A 20,598-nucleotide genomic window follows, 5' to 3' on the forward strand; every position below is an offset into this window, starting at 1 on the left:
TCTTGTAACAGCTTTTGACTTAAAGTCAGTTTTGTCTAATATCAGTATAGTTATTTCTGCTCTCTTTTGCTTATTATTCTCAAGGGAAATCTTTTTTAATCCTTTCACTTGTGAGCTATGTGTGGCCTTAGACCAACATAGAGGGATCCTGTTTTTGTTTTTGTTTTTTTAAATCCCTCTGTCCATCTGTGTCTTTTGATTGGGAAGTTTAAACTGTTTACACTTAAAGCAATTACTGATAGGGAAGGATTTACTATTGCTGTTTTGTTAATTATTTTATGTTATGACTTTTTGTTTCTCTTTTTTTCTTATTGCTTTCTTTGTGTTCAATTTTTTTGTAGTGATGTGTTTTGATTCCCTTATTTCCTTTTGTGTATAGTCTATAGATATTTCCTTTGTGGTTTCACAGGGATTACATATAATATCTTAACATTATAACAGTATATTTTAAACTGATACTGGCTTAAATTCAATTGCATACAGTAACTTTACTCCTTTACAGCTTGCCTCCCCATCTTTGTTATTGATGTAAAAAAAAAAAAATGACATCTTTATATAGTATGTATCTAGTAACATAGCTTTATAACTTTTTAATCTTTTTGTCTTTTAAACCCTGTAAAAGAATAAAAAATGGAGTTAAAAAGTTGAACCGCAATAGTACTGGTTTTTATATTTGCCCATGTATCTTTGTTTATTGGAGAACTTTATATTTTTATATGGCTTCATGTTAGCACCTAGCATCCTTTCTTTTTAACTTGAAGGACTCCCTTTAAAACTTCTTGTAAGACAGCTCTGCTGGTAATGAACTCCCTCAGCTTTTGTTTATTGGAGAATATCTTAATTTTCCCCTCATTTTTTCTGGATATAATGCTCTTGATTGACAGTTTTTGTTTTTGTTTTAATTCAGCACTTTAAATATATTATTCCCCTGTTTTCTGGCTTGCGGTTTTTCTGCTGAGAAATCTACTGATAATCTTATTGAGGATCCTATGTACATGTCAAGTTGCTTTTCTCTTATTGCCTTTAATAGTCTCTCTTTGATTATTGTGTTTCTTGTTTGAGATTCTTGAATTTATATATCCATGTCTTTCTTCAAATTTGGGAGGTTTCTGGCTATTATTTCTTCAAATAAGCTCTCCACCCCTTTATCTGTCCTCCTTGTGGACTCCCATGATTAACGATATATTGACCCACGTAGTGATGTCCCATAAGTCCCTTAGCCTCTGTTCACTTTTCTTAATTTTTTTTTTGTTTTTACTCCTAACTGTATATTTTCAAATGACCTGTCTTCAAGTTTTCTGATTCATTCTTTTGCCTGTTCAAGTCTGCTTTTGATTTTCTCTAGTGAGTTTTCAATCCAGTTATTCCTTATATCTCTGTTGGTGTGTGTGTGTTTTCTACTGTCTTTCAAGACTTGTTGTAGTTGATCTCATGTACATACAACATTGAATAAGTTTAAGGTGTGCAACATGTTGGTTTGATACATTTATATATTGCAGTATGGTTGCCACCATAGCTTTAGCTGACACCTCTATCAATTCACATCAATATCGTTTCTTTTTTGTGGTGAGAACGTTTAAGATTTAGTTTCTCAGCAATTGTTGAAATATATAATACACTATTTTGACTATAGTCACCATGTGCTGCATTAGATCTCCATAACTTGATTATCATTGTTGCAGGTTTGTGTCCTTTAACAACATCTCCCCAATTCTCCCACATTCCAGTCCCTGGTAGCCACCATTCTACTCTGTTTCTACAAGTTTGGGTTTTTTAGATTCTTCACATAAATGATGTTGTACAGTGTTCATCTTTCTCTGTCTGGCTTATCTCACTAACCATAAGCCCCTCAGAGGGAGTCCATCCTTGTTGTTTCAAGTTTGTTTCTTACTCATGGCTTAATATTCCATTGTATATATGAACCACATCTTCTTTATCCATTCATCTTGATGACACGTAGGTTGTTTCCATATTTTGGCTATTGTGAATAATGCTGCAATAAACATGTGAGTGCAGAAATCTTTTTTCTTTAATCTTTTTATTTATTTGATTGTGCCAGGTCTTAGTTGCGGCAGGAGGGCTCCTTAGTTGTGGCTCACAGGCTGCTTAGTTGCGTCTCACTGGCTCCTTAGATGTGGCATGTGAACTCTTAGTTGCATATGCATGAGGGATCTAGTTCCCTGACCAGGGATCGAACCTTGGCCCCCTGCATTGGGAGCGCAGAGTCTTAACCACTGCGCCACCAGGGAAGTCCCGCAGAAATCTTTTTGCTATCCCATTTTCTTTGCCTTTGGATGTATATGAAGAAGTGGATTTTCTGGATCATATTCAAGATTTTTTCCTTTTATTTTCTGCAGTTTGATTATGGTATGCCTAGGTGTAGATTTTTTATTTCCCTGCTTGATATTTTCTGAGCTTCCTGGATCTGCAGTTTGGTGTCTTTATCATTAATTTCAGAAATTTCTCAGCCATTATTGCTCCAAATATATGTGTATATTTTTGCTCCTCTCTCCTTTTTTGCCTTCTGGTATTCCCATTATGCATACGTTACAGCTTTTATAATTGTCCTACAGTTCTTGGACATTCTGTTCCATTATTTTTATTTTACTTTATTTTTCTCTTTGCATTTCAGTTTGGAAGTTTATATTTACATATCCTCAAGCTTGCTGATTTTTTTTAAAGTATGTAAAATGGCTTAAACTTTATTTAAAATGTACATTTCAGAACTGTTCAGTGTTTTAAATTTATGAACAGACCCAGTGAAATAAGATAGAAATTATCACATAATCACTCACTTGTATTTTATTTTTATTTATTTTTTATTTTTAATTGATTTTTTCATTGAAGGAAAGATTTTTAAAATCCAATAGTGCTTTACAGTTATCAAAAGTTTCACACATACAATTTCATATAATCCCATAATAGCCATAATAATCTTTTTCCCCCCAACCCCTATATTGTTTCTTTCCCCTTCCCTCTCTCCACTGGTAACCACTAGTTTGTTCTCTGTACCTGTGAGTCTGCTTCTTATTTGTTTTATTCACTAGCTTGTTGTATTTTTTTTTGATTCCACATATAAGTGATATCATATAGTATTTGCCTTTCTCTGATTTATGTCACTTAGCATAATGCCTTCCAAGTCCATCCATGTTGCTGCAGATGGCAATATTTTATTCTTTTTTATGGCTAGGTATTATTCCATTGTATATATATACCACATCTTCTTAATCTATTCATCTGTTGATGGACACTTAAGTTGCTTCCATATCTTGGCAATTGTAAATGATGCTGCTATGAACACTGGGGTGCATGTATATTTTCTAATTAGTGTTTTGGGTTTTTTTCAGATATATACCCAAGGAGTGGAATTGCTGGGTCATCTGGTAGTTCTGTTTTCCATTTTTTGAGAAACCTTCATACTGTGTTCCACAGTGGCTGCACCAATTTACATTCCCACCAACAGTGTACAAGGGTTCCCTTTCCTCCATATCCTTGCCAACATTTGTCACTTGTCTTCTTTTTGATGATAGCCATTCTGACAGGTGTGAGGTGATATCTTATTGTGGTTTTGATTTGCATTTCCCTGATGATTAATGATGTTGAGCATGTTTTCATATGCCTGTTGGCCATCTGCTTGTCTTCTTTGGGAAAATGCCTATTCAGTTCTTTTGCCCATTTTTAATCTTTTTTTTTTTTTTTTGGTTTGTTTCCTTGTTTGTTTGTTTTGCCACACCATGCAGCATGCAGGATCTTAGTTCCCCAACCAGGGATTGAACCTGGGCCCCATGCAGTGGAAGCGTGGAGTCCCAACATCTGGACCACCAAGGAATTACCCGGGTTTTTTTTTTTGATGTTGAGTTGTATCAACTGGTAATATATGTTGGATGTTAACTCCTTATCGGTCATTTCATTTATAAATATTTTCTCCCATTCAGTAGGTTGTCTTTTTGTTTTGTTGATGGTTTCCTTTGCTGTGCAAAAGCTTTTAAGTTTAATTGGTTTTTTTTGGGGGGGGGGTTTGCTTTTGTTTCCTTTGCTTTAGAAGATGGATCCAAAAAATATTGCTGCAATTTATGTCAGAGTGTTCTGCCTATGTTTTCCTCTAGGAGTTTGATAGTATCCGGTCTTACATTTAGGTCTTTAATTCATTTTGAGTTTATTTTTGTATATAGTGTTAGAAAATGTTCTAATTTTATTCTTTTACATGTAGCTGTCCAGTTTTCTTAGCACCACTTGTTGAAGAGACTGTCTTTTCTTCATTGTATATTCTTGTTTTCTTTCTCTTAGATTAATTGACCATAAGTGTGTGGGTTTATTTCTGGGCTCTCCTCTTACCTTGATCAATGTGTCTGTTTTTGTGCCAGTACCAGTACTGTTTTGATTACTGTAGCTTTGTAGTATAGTTTGAAGTCAGGGAGTGTGATTACTCCAGCTCTGTTCTTCTTTCTCAAAATTGTTTTGGCTATTCAAGCTCTTTTGTGTTTCCATGAAAATTTTAAAATTATTTGTTCTAGTTCTGTGAAAAATGCCATTGGTATTTTGATAGGGATTGCATTGAATCTGTACTTTGCCTTGGGTAGTATGGTTGTTTTAACAGTATTAATTCTTTCAATCCGAGAACATGGTATATCTTTTCATCTGTTTGTGTCATCTTCAGTTTCTTTCATTCGTGTCTTATATAGTCTTCTGAATACAGGTCTTTTACCTCCTTGGGTAGATATATTCCTAGGTATTTTATTCTTTTTGATGCAATAGTAAATTGCATTGTTTCCTTAATTTCTCTTTGATACTTTGTTGTTAGTGTATAAAATTACAACAGCTTTCTGTATGTTAATTTTGTATCCTACAACTTTACTGGGTTCGTTGATGAGCTATAGTAGTTTTCTGGTGGTGTCTTAAAGATTTTCCATGTATAGTACCATGTTATCTGCAAACAGTGACAATTTTACTTCTTCCTTTCCAATTTGGATTCCTTTTATTTCTTTTTCTTCTCTGATTGCTGTGGCTAGGATTTCCAAACCTACATTGAGTAAATATGGCGAAGGTGAATGTCCTTGTCTTGTTCTTGATCTTAGAGGAAATGCTTTCAGCTTTTCAGCATTGAGTATGACGGTAGCTATGGGTTTGTAATCATATATTACAGACAAAATGGATGTTGAATTTTATCAAAAGTTTTTTCTGCATCTATTGAGATGATCATATGGTTTTTATTCTTCATTTTGTTAATGTGCTGTATCACACTGATTGTTTTGTGGGTATTGAAAACTCCTTGCATCCCTGGGATAAATCCCACTTGATCATGGTGTATGATCCTCTTAATGTATTGTTGGATTTGGTTTGCTGGTATTTTATTGAGAATTTCTGCATCTGTGGTCATCAGTGATATTGGCCTGTAATTTTCTTTTTTTATGGTATCTTTGGTTTTGGTATCAGGATGATGGTGGCCTCATAGAATGAGTTTCGAAGTGTTCCTTCCTCTGCAATTTTTTGGAGTAGTTTAAGAAGGATAGGTGTTAACTCTAAGTGTTTGGTAGAATTCACCTGTGGAGCCATCTGGTCCTGGACTTTTGTTTTTTGGGAGCTTTTTAATCACAGTTTCAATTTCAGTACTTGTACTTGGTCTGTTCATATTTTCTATTTCTTCCTGGTTCAGTCTTGGGAGATTGTACCTTTCTAAGAATTTGTCCATTTCTTGTAGGTTGTCCATTTTATTGGCATATAGTTGCTTGTAGTAGTCTCTTATGGTCCTTTGTACTTCTCTGGTGTCCATTATAACTTCTCCTTTCTCATTTCTAATTTTATTGATTTGAGTCCTCTCTTTTTTTCTTGATGAGTCTGGCTAAAGGTTTATCAATTTTGTTTAACTTTTCAAAGAATCAGCTTTTAGTTTTATTGTTCTTTTCTATTTTCTTGGTCTCTATTTCATTTATTTTTGCTCTGATCTTTATGATTTCTTTCCTTCTGCTAACTTTGAGTTTTGTTTGTTCTTTCTCTAGTTGCTTTAGGTGTAAGGTTAAGTTTTTTTAATTGAGATTTTTCCTGTTTCCCGAGGTAAGCTTGCATCACTATAAACTTCCCTCTTAGAACTGCTTTTGCTGTGTCCCATAGGTTTTGGATTGTTGGTTTTTTTTCATTTTCATTTGTCTCTAGGTATTTTTAAATTTCTTCTTTGATTTCTTCAATGATCCATTGGTTGTTTAGTAACATACTGATTAGCCCATGTATTTTTGTTTTTTGCAATTTTTTTCTTTCAGTTGTTTTCTCATCCCATAACGTTGTGGTTGGAAAAGATGCTTGATATGATTTCAGCTTTCTTAAATTTACTGAGACTTGCTTTGTGGCCCAGCATGTGATCTCTCCTGGAGAATGTTCTATGTGCACTTGAAAAGAATGTGTATTCTGCTGCTTTTGGACCGAATTCTCTATATGTATCAGTTAAGTTCAGGTAGTCTAGTCTGTCATTTAAGTCCAGTGTTACCTTATTGATTTCTGTCTGGATGATCTGTCCATTGATGTACATGCGGGTGTTAAAATCCCTTACTATTATCATGTTACTGTTGATTCCTCCTTTTACTTCTTTTCTTAATTTTTATTTTTATTTATATATATATTTTTGGCTGTGTTGGGTCTTCGTTTCTGTGCAACGGCTTTCTCTAGTTGCGCCAAGCGGGGGCCACTCTTCATCACGGTGCGCGGGCCTCTCACTGTCGCGGCCTCTCTTTGTTGCGGAGCACAAGCTCCAGACGCGCAGGCTCAGTGGTTGTGGCTCACGGGCCCAGTTGCTCCGCGGCATGTGGGATCTTCCCAGACCAGGGTTCGAACCCGTGTCCCCTGCATTGGCAGGCAGATTCTCAACCGCTGCGCCACCAGGGAAGCCCTCCTTTTACTTCTTTTAATGTTTGCCTTATATATTTAGGTGGTCTTGTCTTGGGTTCATGTATATTTACAATTGTATCTTTTTCTTGGTTTGATCCTTTGATCAGTATATAGTGTCCTATTTTGTTTTTTTATAACAATCTTTATTTTAAAGTCGATTTTGTGTGCTACAAGTATTACTAGTCGGGCTTTCTTTTGATTTTCATTTACATGGAATACCTTTTTTCATCCTCTCACTTTCAGTCTGTGTGTGTCTCTAGATCTGAAGTGAGTCTTTTGTAGACAGCGTATATACGGGTCTTGTTTCTGTATCCATTCAGCCACTCTCTGTCTTTTGGTTGGAGCATTTAGTCCATTTACATTTAAGGTAATTATTGATATGTATGTTCTTATTGTCATTTTGTTAATTGCTTTGAACTTATTTTTGTAGGTTCCCACTCTTTCTCCTCTTGTTCTCTTCTCTTGTGATTTGATGAATATCTTTGTGTTTGGGATTCCTTTTCTTTTTTGTGTGTATATCTGTTGTAGATTTTTGGTTTGTGGTTACCATGATGTTTTTATATAGCAATCTATACGAAACGTAATAGCCAAAAACTTCCCTAACATGAAAAAGGAAGCACTCACTGAAGTCCAGGAAGTGCAGAGAGTCCCATACATGATAAACCCAAGGAGGAACACACTGAGACACATAGTAGTCAAGCTGACAAAAGTTAAAGACAAAGAGAAAAATATTAAAAGCAACAAGGGAAAAGCAGCACATAACAAGGAAATCCCCATAAGGTTATCAGCTTATTTTTCAGCAGGAATTCTGCAGGCTAGAAGAGAGTGACACAATATATCCAAAGTGATGAAAGGGTAAAACCTATAATCAAGAATATTCTACCTAGCAAGGCTCTCCTTCTGATTTGATGGAGAGATGAAAAGCTTTACAAACAAGCAAAAGCTAAAAGAGTTCAGCACTACCAAACCAGCTTTACAACATATGTTAAAGGAACTTCTCTAGGTGAAAAAAAGAAAAGGCCACAATTCAAAGCAAGACTATTACTAAATGAACAGGCTCACAGGTAAAAGGCAAACATATAGTAAAGGTAGGAAATCATCCACACACAAAGCTACTAGTAGGGAGGTTAAAAGACAAAAGTAGCAAAATCATCTATACCCACAATAAGCAGTTAAGGGATACACAAAACAATTAGATACAAAATGTGATATCAAAAACAGTCATTGTGAGAGGAGGAGAGTACAAATGCAAGTTTTTAAAAATGCATTTGAGATCAGCAACTTAAAACAATTGCATATATATATATTAAAAAATACATATATATACACACACACACCCATATATATATATATATATATATATATATATATATATATAATGTATGTATATGCTGCGTTGGCCAAATATATATATTGGGTTGGCTAAAATGTTCGTTCGGGTTGTTCTGTACATCTTACGGAACAACCCAAATGAACATTTTGGCCAATCCAATATATATATATAGACTGCTATACAAAAACCTCATGGTAACCGGAAAAACCAAAAATCTAAAATCACTTGTACTTTAAATGGTACTACAAACATCTAAAGTTAGTTTTATATGGAAATATTAACTTCGTTGGACATTTTAATGTCATTATCTCTTAATCTTTTTTTTAGTGTCATGTATTTTTCATTTTGCTGCACTGTGAGCCCTTTTTTATTTGTTAAGAATATTTGGTAGAAATATTTCTATCAAATTTAATTTTTTTAACCAGTATGTGGAGATATTGTATAACATTATAGACTTCTTTAAAGATGTTTATAGAAGATACATTTTAATGTAAAATAATGTTTTACAGTATAGCACTTCTTTTCAGTTGTACTCAGTAATTCATTTGATGTCTGCATAGTATATTGATTCAAAAAAAAATTCAGAGCACAACGTATATTGAAGGCTGCCAGTACAAAGAATTATCCATAAATGAAAAGTTTATGCTCTACATTTGAACATTACAGTAGAAAAAACAATAAGTGATACTCCATGTACCTATATCATTCACTGATTGGTCACTACCACAATGGATCAATAAGTTTGTCTAATTGTACAGCTTACCTTTATTAGATGTTTACTGATGTTTATTTCTTGTTCTTTTCCCCAGACGTTATGTGAACATCTAGACAGCAGTTACTCATATTCAAATTATTGCTTAAAAGTGAAGGCATTCATTTTGTGTAGCAGAATTAAAACAGAGCAAGATATGACAACATTCCAGTATCTCTAGGAAATCCTTGTTAACCTCACATTAATGGATTAAAAATTTCTTTGTAATTGTTCATTACAAATATATTTAAATACAGTTCATTTTTTCCTATATTTTCTTACATCATGCTGTGTTGGTAAATTCATAATATTTGTATAATTTTGATGAAAATGTATTCATTAACAGTGAGCTACAACTGTAGAGGTCAGAACTTAATAGTAAATGATGTTTTGGTCAGACATACAAGCTTAGACTAAGTTGAAGGATGAAGGTGAGCCAACAATCATAGTTGGATTCTGTTTCTGTTATGTACATTTTTATGATTATTTTCCTTAATATGACATTTAGGAATGAAGTTTACCTAACTTGTTAAAATAAAAGTTATTTGAAAATTTCAATTTTATTTTTTAATAATCTTTTCTTTAGGAGCTGTGGCCCTGAAGAATCTTGAAATTAAAGAAAATGCCCTGGTAGGTTTTGACTATAAAAATTGTTGTATTAGTGAAGTTAGCTACATAGACTTCTTCCTGATTTACTTTAACATCTTAAATTATTTAAGTTTGAGAAAAATTTTAAAAAGTAATTTTTGTAAAATGTGAATTTTGCAAAATGGACTTTTAATCTCCATAAAAGTACAAACTGACAGTGTAATTTTCCCCATTAAAAATATTTCTAAAATTTATCTCTTCCTATATGGTTGCATTTTAGATTGTTAATTTACCTCTCCATTCATCTTCAGGTGTTTTTTGTCCTAATACCATTTTAATCATTTTTTACTGTAGAATACAGTGGCATGAATTACAGTGTTGTACAACTGTCATCAGTATGTATTTCTAAAACATTTTTGATACTCCAAGGGGAACCCTGTAACCAGTAAGAAATACCTAACTCCCCATTCCCTCTCTCCATATACCCTGCTAACTTCTACTTTCTGTCTGTCTTAATTTGCCTATTCCAGGTACCTCATATAAATAGAATAATGCTATGTTTGTCATTTTGTGTCTAGTTTACTTAGCATAATTCCTTCAGGGTTCATCCATGTTGTAGCATTTATCAGAAAATCACTCCTTTATCTGGCTGAATAATGTATGTATATGCCACATTTTGTCCATTTATCTGTTGATGGACACTTGCGTTGTTTCTGCCTTTTGTCTCTTGTGAATAATGCTACAATGAACATTAGCATACATGTCCCTTCAAGTTCTTACCTTCAGTTCCTGTGTGTAAATACTTAGGAGTGAAATTGCTGGATTATTTGGTAATTTTATGTTTAGCCTTTTCAGGAACTGCCACACTGTTTTCCATAGCAGTTGAACCGTTTTACACAGGCATGTAGATTTTGCAGTTTCGTTTCCAGTCCACTGCAATAAAGTGAATACTATCACAATAAAGCAAGTCACATGAATTTTTCGGTTTCCTAGTGCATATAAAAATTATATTTACTCATACTGTATTCTCAAAAATTAGTTTACATACCTCAATTAAAAAATAATGCTATTGGGAAAGTGGCGCTGATAGATTTGCTTAACACAGAATTGCCACAAACCTTCAATTGGTTAAAAACAAACAAACAAACAAAAAAAACCCCCCCCCCCCGCAGTATCTGGGAAGCGCAACAAAGCAAAGTACAATAAAATGAGGTATGCCTGAATTCCCACCAGCAATGCATGAGGGTTCTAATTTCTCCACATCCTTGACAACATTTATTTTCTGGTTTTTGATAGCAGCCATCCCAATGGGTATGAAGTGGTATATCGTTTTGGTTTTCCTTTGCACTTCTCTATGACTGGTGAGGCTGAGCATCTTTTTGTGTGCTTATTGGCCATTTTTATATGTTCTTTGGAGAAATGTCTATTGAAAAACATTGCTGATTTTTTTTTTTAATCAAGTTTTTTTTTTGGTTTAGTTTCGGTTCTTTATATATTTTGGATATTTCCCCTTATCAGAAGATATGATTTGCAAATACTTTCTCCCATTTTGTGGGTTGTCTCATGCCTCTGTTAACAGTGTTATGTACAAAATTTTTTTATGCAAAAAAATTTTAATTTTGATGAAATTGACTTCATCATTTTTTTATTGTTGTTGTTGCCTGTGCCTTTCATGTGATATCCAAGAAATCATTGCCCAGTCCAGTGTCCAGAAGATTTTACCTTTTGTTTTCTTCTAAGGTTTTATAGTTGTAGTTCTTATGTTAGGTATTTGGTTCATTCTGAGTTAATTTTTGTATATGGCATAAGATAAGGGTCCAACTGCATTCTTTTGCAAGTGGATATCCAGTTTTCCCAGCACCATTTATTGAAAAGGTTGTCCTTTCCCAATTGAATGGGGAGAAATTTATTTGAGGATATTTTTTGCAAAATGGAGTTTAATCTTCTTACAAATACAAACTGACAGTGGAATTTCCCACTTTCTTTTTCCTTTTTTCAAGCAGTGTAAAAGCTGTAGTGATTCTGGTATGGGTAACTTAGGGGTCAGTATTGCTGTAGAACTTTTTTGTAGTTATTTTAAGGTGATCAGTCTCTGAATTTTATGGATTTGAAGATAATATTGCAATTATGTATTTATAAATTTAAATAACTGTTGAGGGTAAAGAGAAGGTGTAATTTAACTTAAATCCCTTAAGTAATTTTGGGAAGAAACAAATAGTCATCTGTTTTGTTGAACTGTATATGTACTAATATTTTACATATGTGTATTTTTTGTAGAGTCAACTGGATGTACCGTTTAAAATTAAAGTTGGCCATATAGGTAAGCTGTCCTTATTATTTGAATGTCCTTCTTGTTGGACATGCAACCAGAATAATATGTCTAATATCTCTATAATGTGATATTTATGTTTCTGAGCATAAATTAAAAGCATTATGTGTTTTCATCTACGTAGAGCTTAGTTCTGTAACTTAAAAATGTTGTCCGTGAATCCCTTGTTCAGTACTGGTGAAATTATGCATATTGTTAAGTATTAAAATGAGTTGAGATCCAAAGCGTTAAATCTAATAGAGAGCATGATTGTCTCAGTTTCTTAGGTTTCTGACTAGTTATCCTTGCTGTATTCTGATTGGCCATGGATATGTGGTATAAGAAGTAGGGTCTCGATCATCCAGGCAGTATGGCTAGGAACCAATCAAAAACCTAGTTTCCACTCTGGAAGTTTTCTAGTTTCCTGGGGAAACACTGTGCTATCTTTCTTGTTTTGTATTATTTTTCCAGTTTTTGTAGTTTACATATTAAATGTATTGGTTGAACAGAAATAATTGATTCAAATATGATGTTTTAACATGTTTAATAAAGACATGTATGTTTGGTTTCTTAAATTATTTTGGTTTATTATTTTAACTTTGTTGTTTAAACTTTATTGGTTTAAGTATTGTGCAAGATGATAGTGTTATTATTTGTGACTTGGAAGCTTTTTTGTTATACAGATAATTTGTGTAGTAGAATTTATATAATGTTATTGCAGTGTTTTGGTATCACTTGGGGGACAAGGTATTCTGAAAGCTTATATAAATTACATGATGAATGTCTCCACAATTTTGTGCTCTTACAGTTGGTATTAGACTGTATGCCAAAGAAAGTTTTTATCATTTACATTTACATTGCTGAGACTCAAATTCTGTTTCCCTCCTTTCCCCCACCCCCACAATTTAAAGACTAGTATAGATAAGACAGGAAAAATGTCACCCACCTAATATATTTATCTCCACCTAATATATTTATTTTTGCAGATTTTTAAGTGATTGTTTACATGTGAACATTTTGACTTCCTATAATCATGGTATATGTATGATTTTATATTCTATTTTTAAGTTGATATTTAATAAAGATTGCTCATAATCCATGTTAATTAGACCTCCCTTATTTCTTAAGGTAGTGTAATAATCCATTGAATGCATATTTGGACAATGTAATCTTATATTTCTATTGGTACAAAAATATTACAGTAAACATTTTCACATACCTTTTGAAAATATTCTAAAAGTCATTGAATTTTATAACTATATTCATTGTAAATCAGTGTATATAAATTTAACATCAGTTCAAGAAAAATAAAAAATATATATATAAGAGCAGTAAATCGACCTGCTTTCATTTAGAACCTACCTTCTTTCCTTTCTCTCTCTTCTTTTTTGACCATGTTTAAAAATGATGATAAGGTAATTTTCAGTGTTAATATAAGGTGGTAGAAGGTACACTGCGCTAATACCTAATACATAAGATAATCTTGAGACTCATTTAAGGTGTCGTTTGCATATCTCTATCATAGAACCTGACATTCTTTAATATCATTATTTATTTTTTCTTCTAAACAGTAAGTTTTTTGAGAAGTGGATTTAATTTTAAAATTTTATTTTAATTTTATTGTATCCTCACTTAGCACAATACTTGGCATATAGTAGGAACACAGTTTGTTGAATGAAAGAGGTACACATTTCCAAATGAGTGGTACAGTAGTACAGCCAGTTTTATAAGAACATATTGTCAACCCCCTTGCCATTAATGGGGGTTGTTAATCTTACTGATCTTTCAAAGTTCTCCTCATTTAGCATGCAGAATTATATACATATCAAATATAAATACGTATTTTCAAAGTAATTGTTTTCATGTGGAAGATTTTTGAAATTACCTTCGTTTATATTTTTTCTGAATTTTCTAAATTTTCTATAAGAAGCCTGCACTTCATAAGGAGAGGAAAAAACAGTTTGGCTTTAAAAAGAAAAAAAAAAAACTGAATGGTAAAAATGGTACATTGTTTATGTGTTTCTTTGCATACTTAATGCTATTGTGGCACTGTTCTATGTCCTTTTATTCACTTACTTTTTTGGATTATTAATGTATGTGTGTATATGTGTATAAGCAGTCTGCTTGATACATTTATAAGTAAACTGTCAAATTCGTCACAGTTAGTTTTCCCAATTTGCTCACTTCATTTTGGTTATATTTTGGATAGTATGGAAATTGGAAATGGTCACTATCTTCTCTGATTTTAAAACTTAGAAAGTTATTCCTCTTTTAGAAATCAGATACTTTGTTTTTTTCTGAATTGACTTATTATGAAGAAATCTTTTTCTCAATTTGGGGTTTTTTAAAACATGGATTTTCGGGGTTATGTAATGCGACATGTCTAAGTATGTATTACTAACCAGTTAATGCAACACTGGTGTATTTAAGAAGTCTTTCCCTTCCCCAGTCATGACAACTATTTCTAAATCTAGAGATTCATACTTTGTAAAAAAATTTTAAAATATTGAAAAAAACTATTATAGAAATTTTGTAAATACATAAAACTAGAATTAATAGTATAATCAGCCCCTTGCATAGTATTTTTTAGTTCTAGAAATCTAATGCTTTTTAAAATACTTCGCTATTGGGTTGTAGTAAAATATTTCCATTAGTTGGAACGATTTTCTAATATTGCCTAGGATCCTTGATTATTACCATAGAAATTTGTTAGTACATACACTTATGATAATCATACTTATGTATATACTATATATATACCATGTAATATATATGTAAAATCTATATATAAAAAATACACATATAAAGTATGTAACCTACCTTTTTAAAGTATGAGAAAAATATTTCTTAGAGATTTTGAGTAAGAATTGGGGAAAATCAATATTATAATATCAAGGGTTGTTGATTAATGGAAGAATAATATTGGTATGTTTGTGGTACATATCACCAGAAATAGAAATTTGTAAATATTTAGAATATGGTTTAGTAGATTTTCCAACAATACTAGTACAAATAATTTCAAATCATCACTGTAAAGGCTTTTTGTTTATGGTTGTAAAATAGCTTTCTACAAAGTTAATGAGCTCATAAGGTCAAAGGCTACTTTGTTATCTCTTTTAATGCCTGACAGAAAATAAGCTGATAGTAAATCTAGGTTGAAAGAATAATATTTTTTGTCTTTTTTTTTTCATGTAGGTAATCTTAGTCTTATAATTCCATGGAAAAATCTTTATACCCAACCAGTTGAAGCTCTATTGGAAGACATTTATCTACTCATAGTGCCTTCTTCTAGTAAGTCAAATTTTAAACATTATCATTTCAGTTACTCTTTTTTGTGCATGGAAGAGTCTTTATATTTGATAATTATGTTTGTTCAAATAATTTTGGTGAGTTTTTGGAGATTTTTTTAATATTTAAATTTGGTATTTGATAATACAACATAAATTGGTTTTTACTCTAATTATTGCAGACTTTGAATTAGTGATTATTTTCCAGGATATTTTTTGGAATGAGTAAATTTAAGGTAATTAAGATTCTTCCTTTTTTATACTTCCTGTAGGAATAAAATATGATCCTTTAAAAGAAGAAAAACAACTCTTTGAAGCAAAGCAACAGGAACTGAAAAGGATAGAAGAAGCAAAACGAAAAGTAGCTGATCAAGGTAAAAACAAATAAGAATGGTAATAAGAAAAGTGGAAAAGACCTAAATATTTATCACATTTGAGTATTATTTTCTTCTGGAAGCACTGAGATTACTTTAAAAATATGACAGAATCTTATTACATGAGGAATTTTAATGTGGTTTCTATGTTTTATCATGTTTACAGAAATTTTACCTTATAGAAATTTATCTTAGTGCAAATAATATCCCTAGCTTATAAGAGTAAGTTTAGATTTTAACTATAGTAATTAATTTCATCAAGTATATTTTCTTACCTTTCTTGTCTTCTCTTTCTTATTCCAATTGTATCAATTCCTCACCTTTTGGAGTTACTTAGTCTCTTGATATATTTTCCCAAATCTGTTTACCTTCTGGCTCACATCCATTCCTATTCAGCCTAGACCAAAATGGTCCATTACTTCAATCCACTTCTTTTGTCAGTGACAGAGATGTCCTGCAGAAATCTAACCCCTTTCCACTTATGCTAGTGATAGTAATGGTGTCACCATCAACACCTACACTCTATACTCTGACTCTTAACTTCTCCTTCTAGTGAATCTTTCTCTTTGGCATATAAATATAATGTAGCCTCTCTTATCTTTAAACATAAAGTCATTTTCCTAACCTTGTCATCTGCTTACCTTATGCTCCTCTGTCCTTCATTTGATAGCTAAGCATCTTAAAAGAAATATATGTGTACTGATCAAAATATCCTTGCCATGCATTTATTTTTTTAAGTTAAAAAATGCAATAATAAACAGTTTACCTGCTGACAAACAGGTAAAAAAACATTAAAGGAGATTTAACACATTTCCTGGCAACACTTCTTGTAATTATGTTTTCCTCTCTGTTGTCATTCATTTCTCCCCCCATCCTCTTTTTAAAAAAAAATTTTTTTTGTTGTGGCATACATATAACAAAATTTACCATCTTAAGTACTTTTAAGTGTACAGTTCAGTGGTATTAAGTACATTTATTGTATTGCAACCATCACCACCATATCTCTTCATATCTCTTTCATCTTGTAAAATTGAGGCTTTACACCCAATAAACAATAACCCACCCATTCTTCCCCCCTTACCCCCAGACGCTGGCAACCACAATTCTACTTTTTGTTTCTATGATTTTGACTATTCTCAGTACTCATGTAAGTGGAATCATGTAGTATTCATGTTTTTTCAAGTGGTTCATTTCACTTAGCATTATGTCTTCAAGGTTCATCCATGTTGTAGCATATGTTGGAATTCCCTTTTTAAGGCTGAATAATATTCCGTTTTATGTGTATACCACATTTTGCTTATCCATTTATCCATCAGTGGACACTTGGGTTGCTTCTGTGCTTCAGCCATTGTGAATAATGCTGCTCTGAACATGGGAGTACAAATATCCCTTTGAGACACTGTTTTTAATTCTTTTGGGTATAGACCCAGATGTGGAGTTGCTGGATCATATGGTAATTCTACTCTATTTTTAATTTTTTGAGGAAATGCCATAATGTTTTCTACAGGGACTTGTTCCATTTTACAATCCCACAAGCAGTGCACAGGGGTTCCATTTCCTTCACATCCTCACCAACATCTGTTGTTTTCTATATTTTTGATAATAGGGTCCTAATGGGATGAAGTGGTATCTCGTGTAGTTTTGATTTGCATTTCTGTAAAAATTAGTATTTTAGCATCTTTTCATGTGCTTATTGACCATTTGTATGTTATCTTTGGAGAAATGTCTGTTCAAGTCTTTTGCCCATCATTTAATTGTTTTTTTTTGTTGTTATTGTTGAATAGTAGGAGTTCTTTATATAATTGGATGTTAATCCGTTATTAGATATATGATTTGCAAGTTATCTTCCATTCTCTGGGTAGCCTCTTTACTCTGTTGATAGCATCCTATGATGTACAAGATTTTAAAATTTTCATGAAGTCCAATTTGTCTACTTTTTCTTTTGTTTCTTGTGCCATTGGTGTCATATGCAAGAACTCCTGCCAAATCCAATTGGCATCTTCATTTACGGGCATTTAGGATCAGATTTCTTCCTCTGTCATGTTATCTAAGGCCGTCTGCTTTCCAGCTTCTAAATTTTTGAGGTTCTCTCTTATTCATTCTTTCTTCTACACTCTTTTTCTTTTGGTCTTGGAGATTTATCCATTTTTCCCCTTTACTTTTGTCTTTACTTTTACTGAGGAATAGAAAAATAGATGCAACTCATGTTTAATCAGAAGTCCCTCCTATTTATACTTAAATATAAAATATAAATAACCATGCTTAAATTACATCAGTTATACCTTACTGTTATCAGGTAGAAGTTTGAACTCTTCAACAGGATACATAAAAGCTCTTATGATTTGAATCCTGTCTACCTTTCCAGCCTCATTACTGGCCCCATCCCTTTCATATCTTCTCTGTTCTTTGTTCCAGCCATACTGACCTTTGTAGTTTACTGAATGTACCAACTTCTCTGTGATTATATCTCACTTCCGACTTTATCCAGTATACTTTTGATAGTTGTCAGCATTAGGATGATAGTTCAGGCTATAAGGTGTGAATGAGATTCCCTGCAGCAACAGTACAGCATGAGAAGAGAAACATTTCTAGGACTGAGCCTGCCATAAGGAAATCCAACATTTAAGGATTGTATAGAGGAGGAAAACAGCCAAAAAAAAAAAAAGAGAGATCAAGAAAGAGTGGTTAGATAAGGAGAAAGAAATTTGGAGATTATATCGCCATGGGAAAAGAGTGTTTTAGGAAGCAAAGAATATGTCAGATCCTGCTGAGATATCAGGTAAATTGAGGATTAAGAAATAATTATTTATGACATGGAGGTCATTGGTCATCTTAAAAAAAAGCTGTTTTGATTGAGTGATGATTGCAGAAAAGAAACTTCTATTTTTTCCATAGTTGTAAGGTCATTTGCTAAGAGTAAAGAGAGCAGTGGAAGGGTTGTTGGACCTTTGAAGAGTATCAAAAAGAATTTTGTAATAGTTATTCTGGAGAATGTGAACAAGTTGACCGGAGAAATGTAGTAAGGTTGCTGGTGAGTTGAAGTTGGTAATGATTAACTTACAGTAGCTGCAATCTGTTCGGTTGTAATTTTTCTCCTCCACTACTCACCTGGCAAGGCATACACATGATTATATAAAAAGTAGACTGTTGGTTTTATGCAGGGTTGGAGCTTTATTGACAGAGGAAAAGGAGAAAAAAGAGAGCACAGAGTTTAAAGTGTTGGTGAAATAATTTATTATGGAATCAGAGCCAGATAAGGAAGTCAGAAAGAAACTAGTGGATAGGGAAAGAAAGATTTAGCATTTAATTGACTGACTGAATAAATTTATAGAGCAGAGGATTTTATTAGGTAGTGGTGGGATTCATTCAACATTTAAAATAAAATGTTCTGTCTTCAAATAGTTTATATTCTACTTTCCACTTTTTAATTCTAAAGTCCTTTTCAATATATTCAAATATGTTCACTTATCTCTTGTTCACTCACACTTGTCTTTGATGTACATATGATATCTTCAACTTTTCTTTATCTGAGACCTTCTGGGTCAGCTGAATTAGGGAGTAGTAGGTCATTAGAGGAAAAGATAGACAATATGTATATACAGGTGGAATAGGACTAAAAATAGGAAAGGAGATCACCTTCATTGGCATTTTCAAGTGGGGGCAAAACGTTAGTAATTAGTGGTTATCACAGGCATATTAAAAAAGAAATTAGGAACCTCAATTCTTTATATTTCCCTGGAAAGTATTGAAGAGATAGTTAATGTCATTTTGGAAAATGAAACAAATGATGAACTTCCTTCATCCTTGCTTAAAAGGAGAGAGGGAAAGGATCTTATATCTTCCTATTTTGTATTCACTGGGGAAGGAGCATATTCAGCTCTTTTATACTTCTAACCACAGACAACTTATGATGATAGCATAAATTTTAGCAGAAATTCATTCTTTGCTACTGTTTCTGGCTCTTCTAATATAAGCCTATTATAATTCTTACCTAATAATCTTTATTGTTTTCTATGTCCTTATGTACTCAGGTATAGCTAACAGAAATTATAAAATTTGATCACAGTAAATTCTACATGTTTGGCTTTAGTTTGATTGGATAAGAAAGTGGCTTTTGAAAACTGTGTGCATTTAGTCACCTGTGAAAGTCTTTTGGTATGTAAGACTTATGGAAAGCAGGCTTTTAGTGTTCTGTTTACAAGTACAGATGTATTTCTTTAACAAGGTAACAGTTATGTTACGTCAATACGTGTATACACATAGAGTGTATTTTTCATTCAAATTAAAAATGGATATTTGCAATTGTAGAAAAACATCAGGTGGAGAAACAGGACACTTTTACAGAAAAATTAATTACTCAGATCATAAAAAATCTTCAAGTGAAAATTTCCAACATCCATATTCGCTATGAAGATGATGTAAGTATTTTAATAGGTGATAACGGTTTATATTTATTTATTTATTTTATTTTATTTTATTTTTATAAATTTATTTATTTATTTATTTTTGGATGTGTTGGGTCTTAGTTTCTGTGCAAGGGCTTTCTCCAGTTGCGGAGAGCGGGGGCCACTCTTCATCGCGGTGCACGGGCCTCTCACTGTCGCGGCCTCCCCCGTTGCGGAGCACAGGCTCCAGACGCGCAGGCTCAGTAGTTGTGGCTCACGGGCCTAGTCGCTCCGCGGCATGTGGGATCTTCCCGGATCGGGGCACGAACCCGTGTCCCCTGCATTGGCAGGCGGATTTCTAACCACTGCGCCACCAGGGAAGCCCGGTTTATATTTATTTTACTGTTTGTTGACACCTGCTCTGTAGTGGTCAACTTATGAGATGCTGGGAAGTGGAGGGATATAGAGCTGAAGATGACATTATGTTTATTTTTTTATTTTTATTTTTTTTAATTATTTTTTATTTTTTAATGCTATTCTTGTCTGCTTACATTCTTTTTATTTATGTATGTATGTATGTATGGTATGGCTGTGTTGGGTCTTCGTTTCTGTGCGAGGGCTTTCTCTAGTTGCGGCAAGCGGGGGCCACTCTTCATCGCGGTGCGCGGGCCTCTCACTATCGCGGCCTCTCGTTGC

The 20,598-nt window shown here is 33.1% G+C and overlaps 1 protein-coding gene across 5 annotated transcripts in view; it reads left to right on the forward strand.

Moving 5' to 3' along the window:
- VPS13A (vacuolar protein sorting 13 homolog A) overlaps positions 1-20,598 on the forward strand; it is a 258,210-nt gene that overhangs the window by 14,837 nt on the left and 222,775 nt on the right. For all 5 annotated transcript variants that reach the window (XR_009503701.1, XM_059924955.1, XM_059924956.1 and 2 more), the window contains exons 2-6: positions 9,547-9,590; positions 11,826-11,868; positions 15,052-15,147; positions 15,416-15,517; positions 19,826-19,935. Coding sequence is in view for 4 of the 5 variants with exons in the window: in XM_059924955.1 (XP_059780938.1) it covers positions 9,547-9,590; positions 11,826-11,868; positions 15,052-15,147; positions 15,416-15,517; positions 19,826-19,935 (395 nt within the window). In the remaining variant the exon portion in view is untranslated. The remainder of the gene's footprint in view (positions 1-9,546; positions 9,591-11,825; positions 11,869-15,051; positions 15,148-15,415; positions 15,518-19,825; positions 19,936-20,598) is intronic.

The sequence above is a fragment of the Balaenoptera ricei genome, chromosome 6, assembly GCF_028023285.1.
Source record: "Balaenoptera ricei isolate mBalRic1 chromosome 6, mBalRic1.hap2, whole genome shotgun sequence".
NCBI lineage: Eukaryota > Metazoa > Chordata > Mammalia > Artiodactyla > Balaenopteridae > Balaenoptera > Balaenoptera ricei.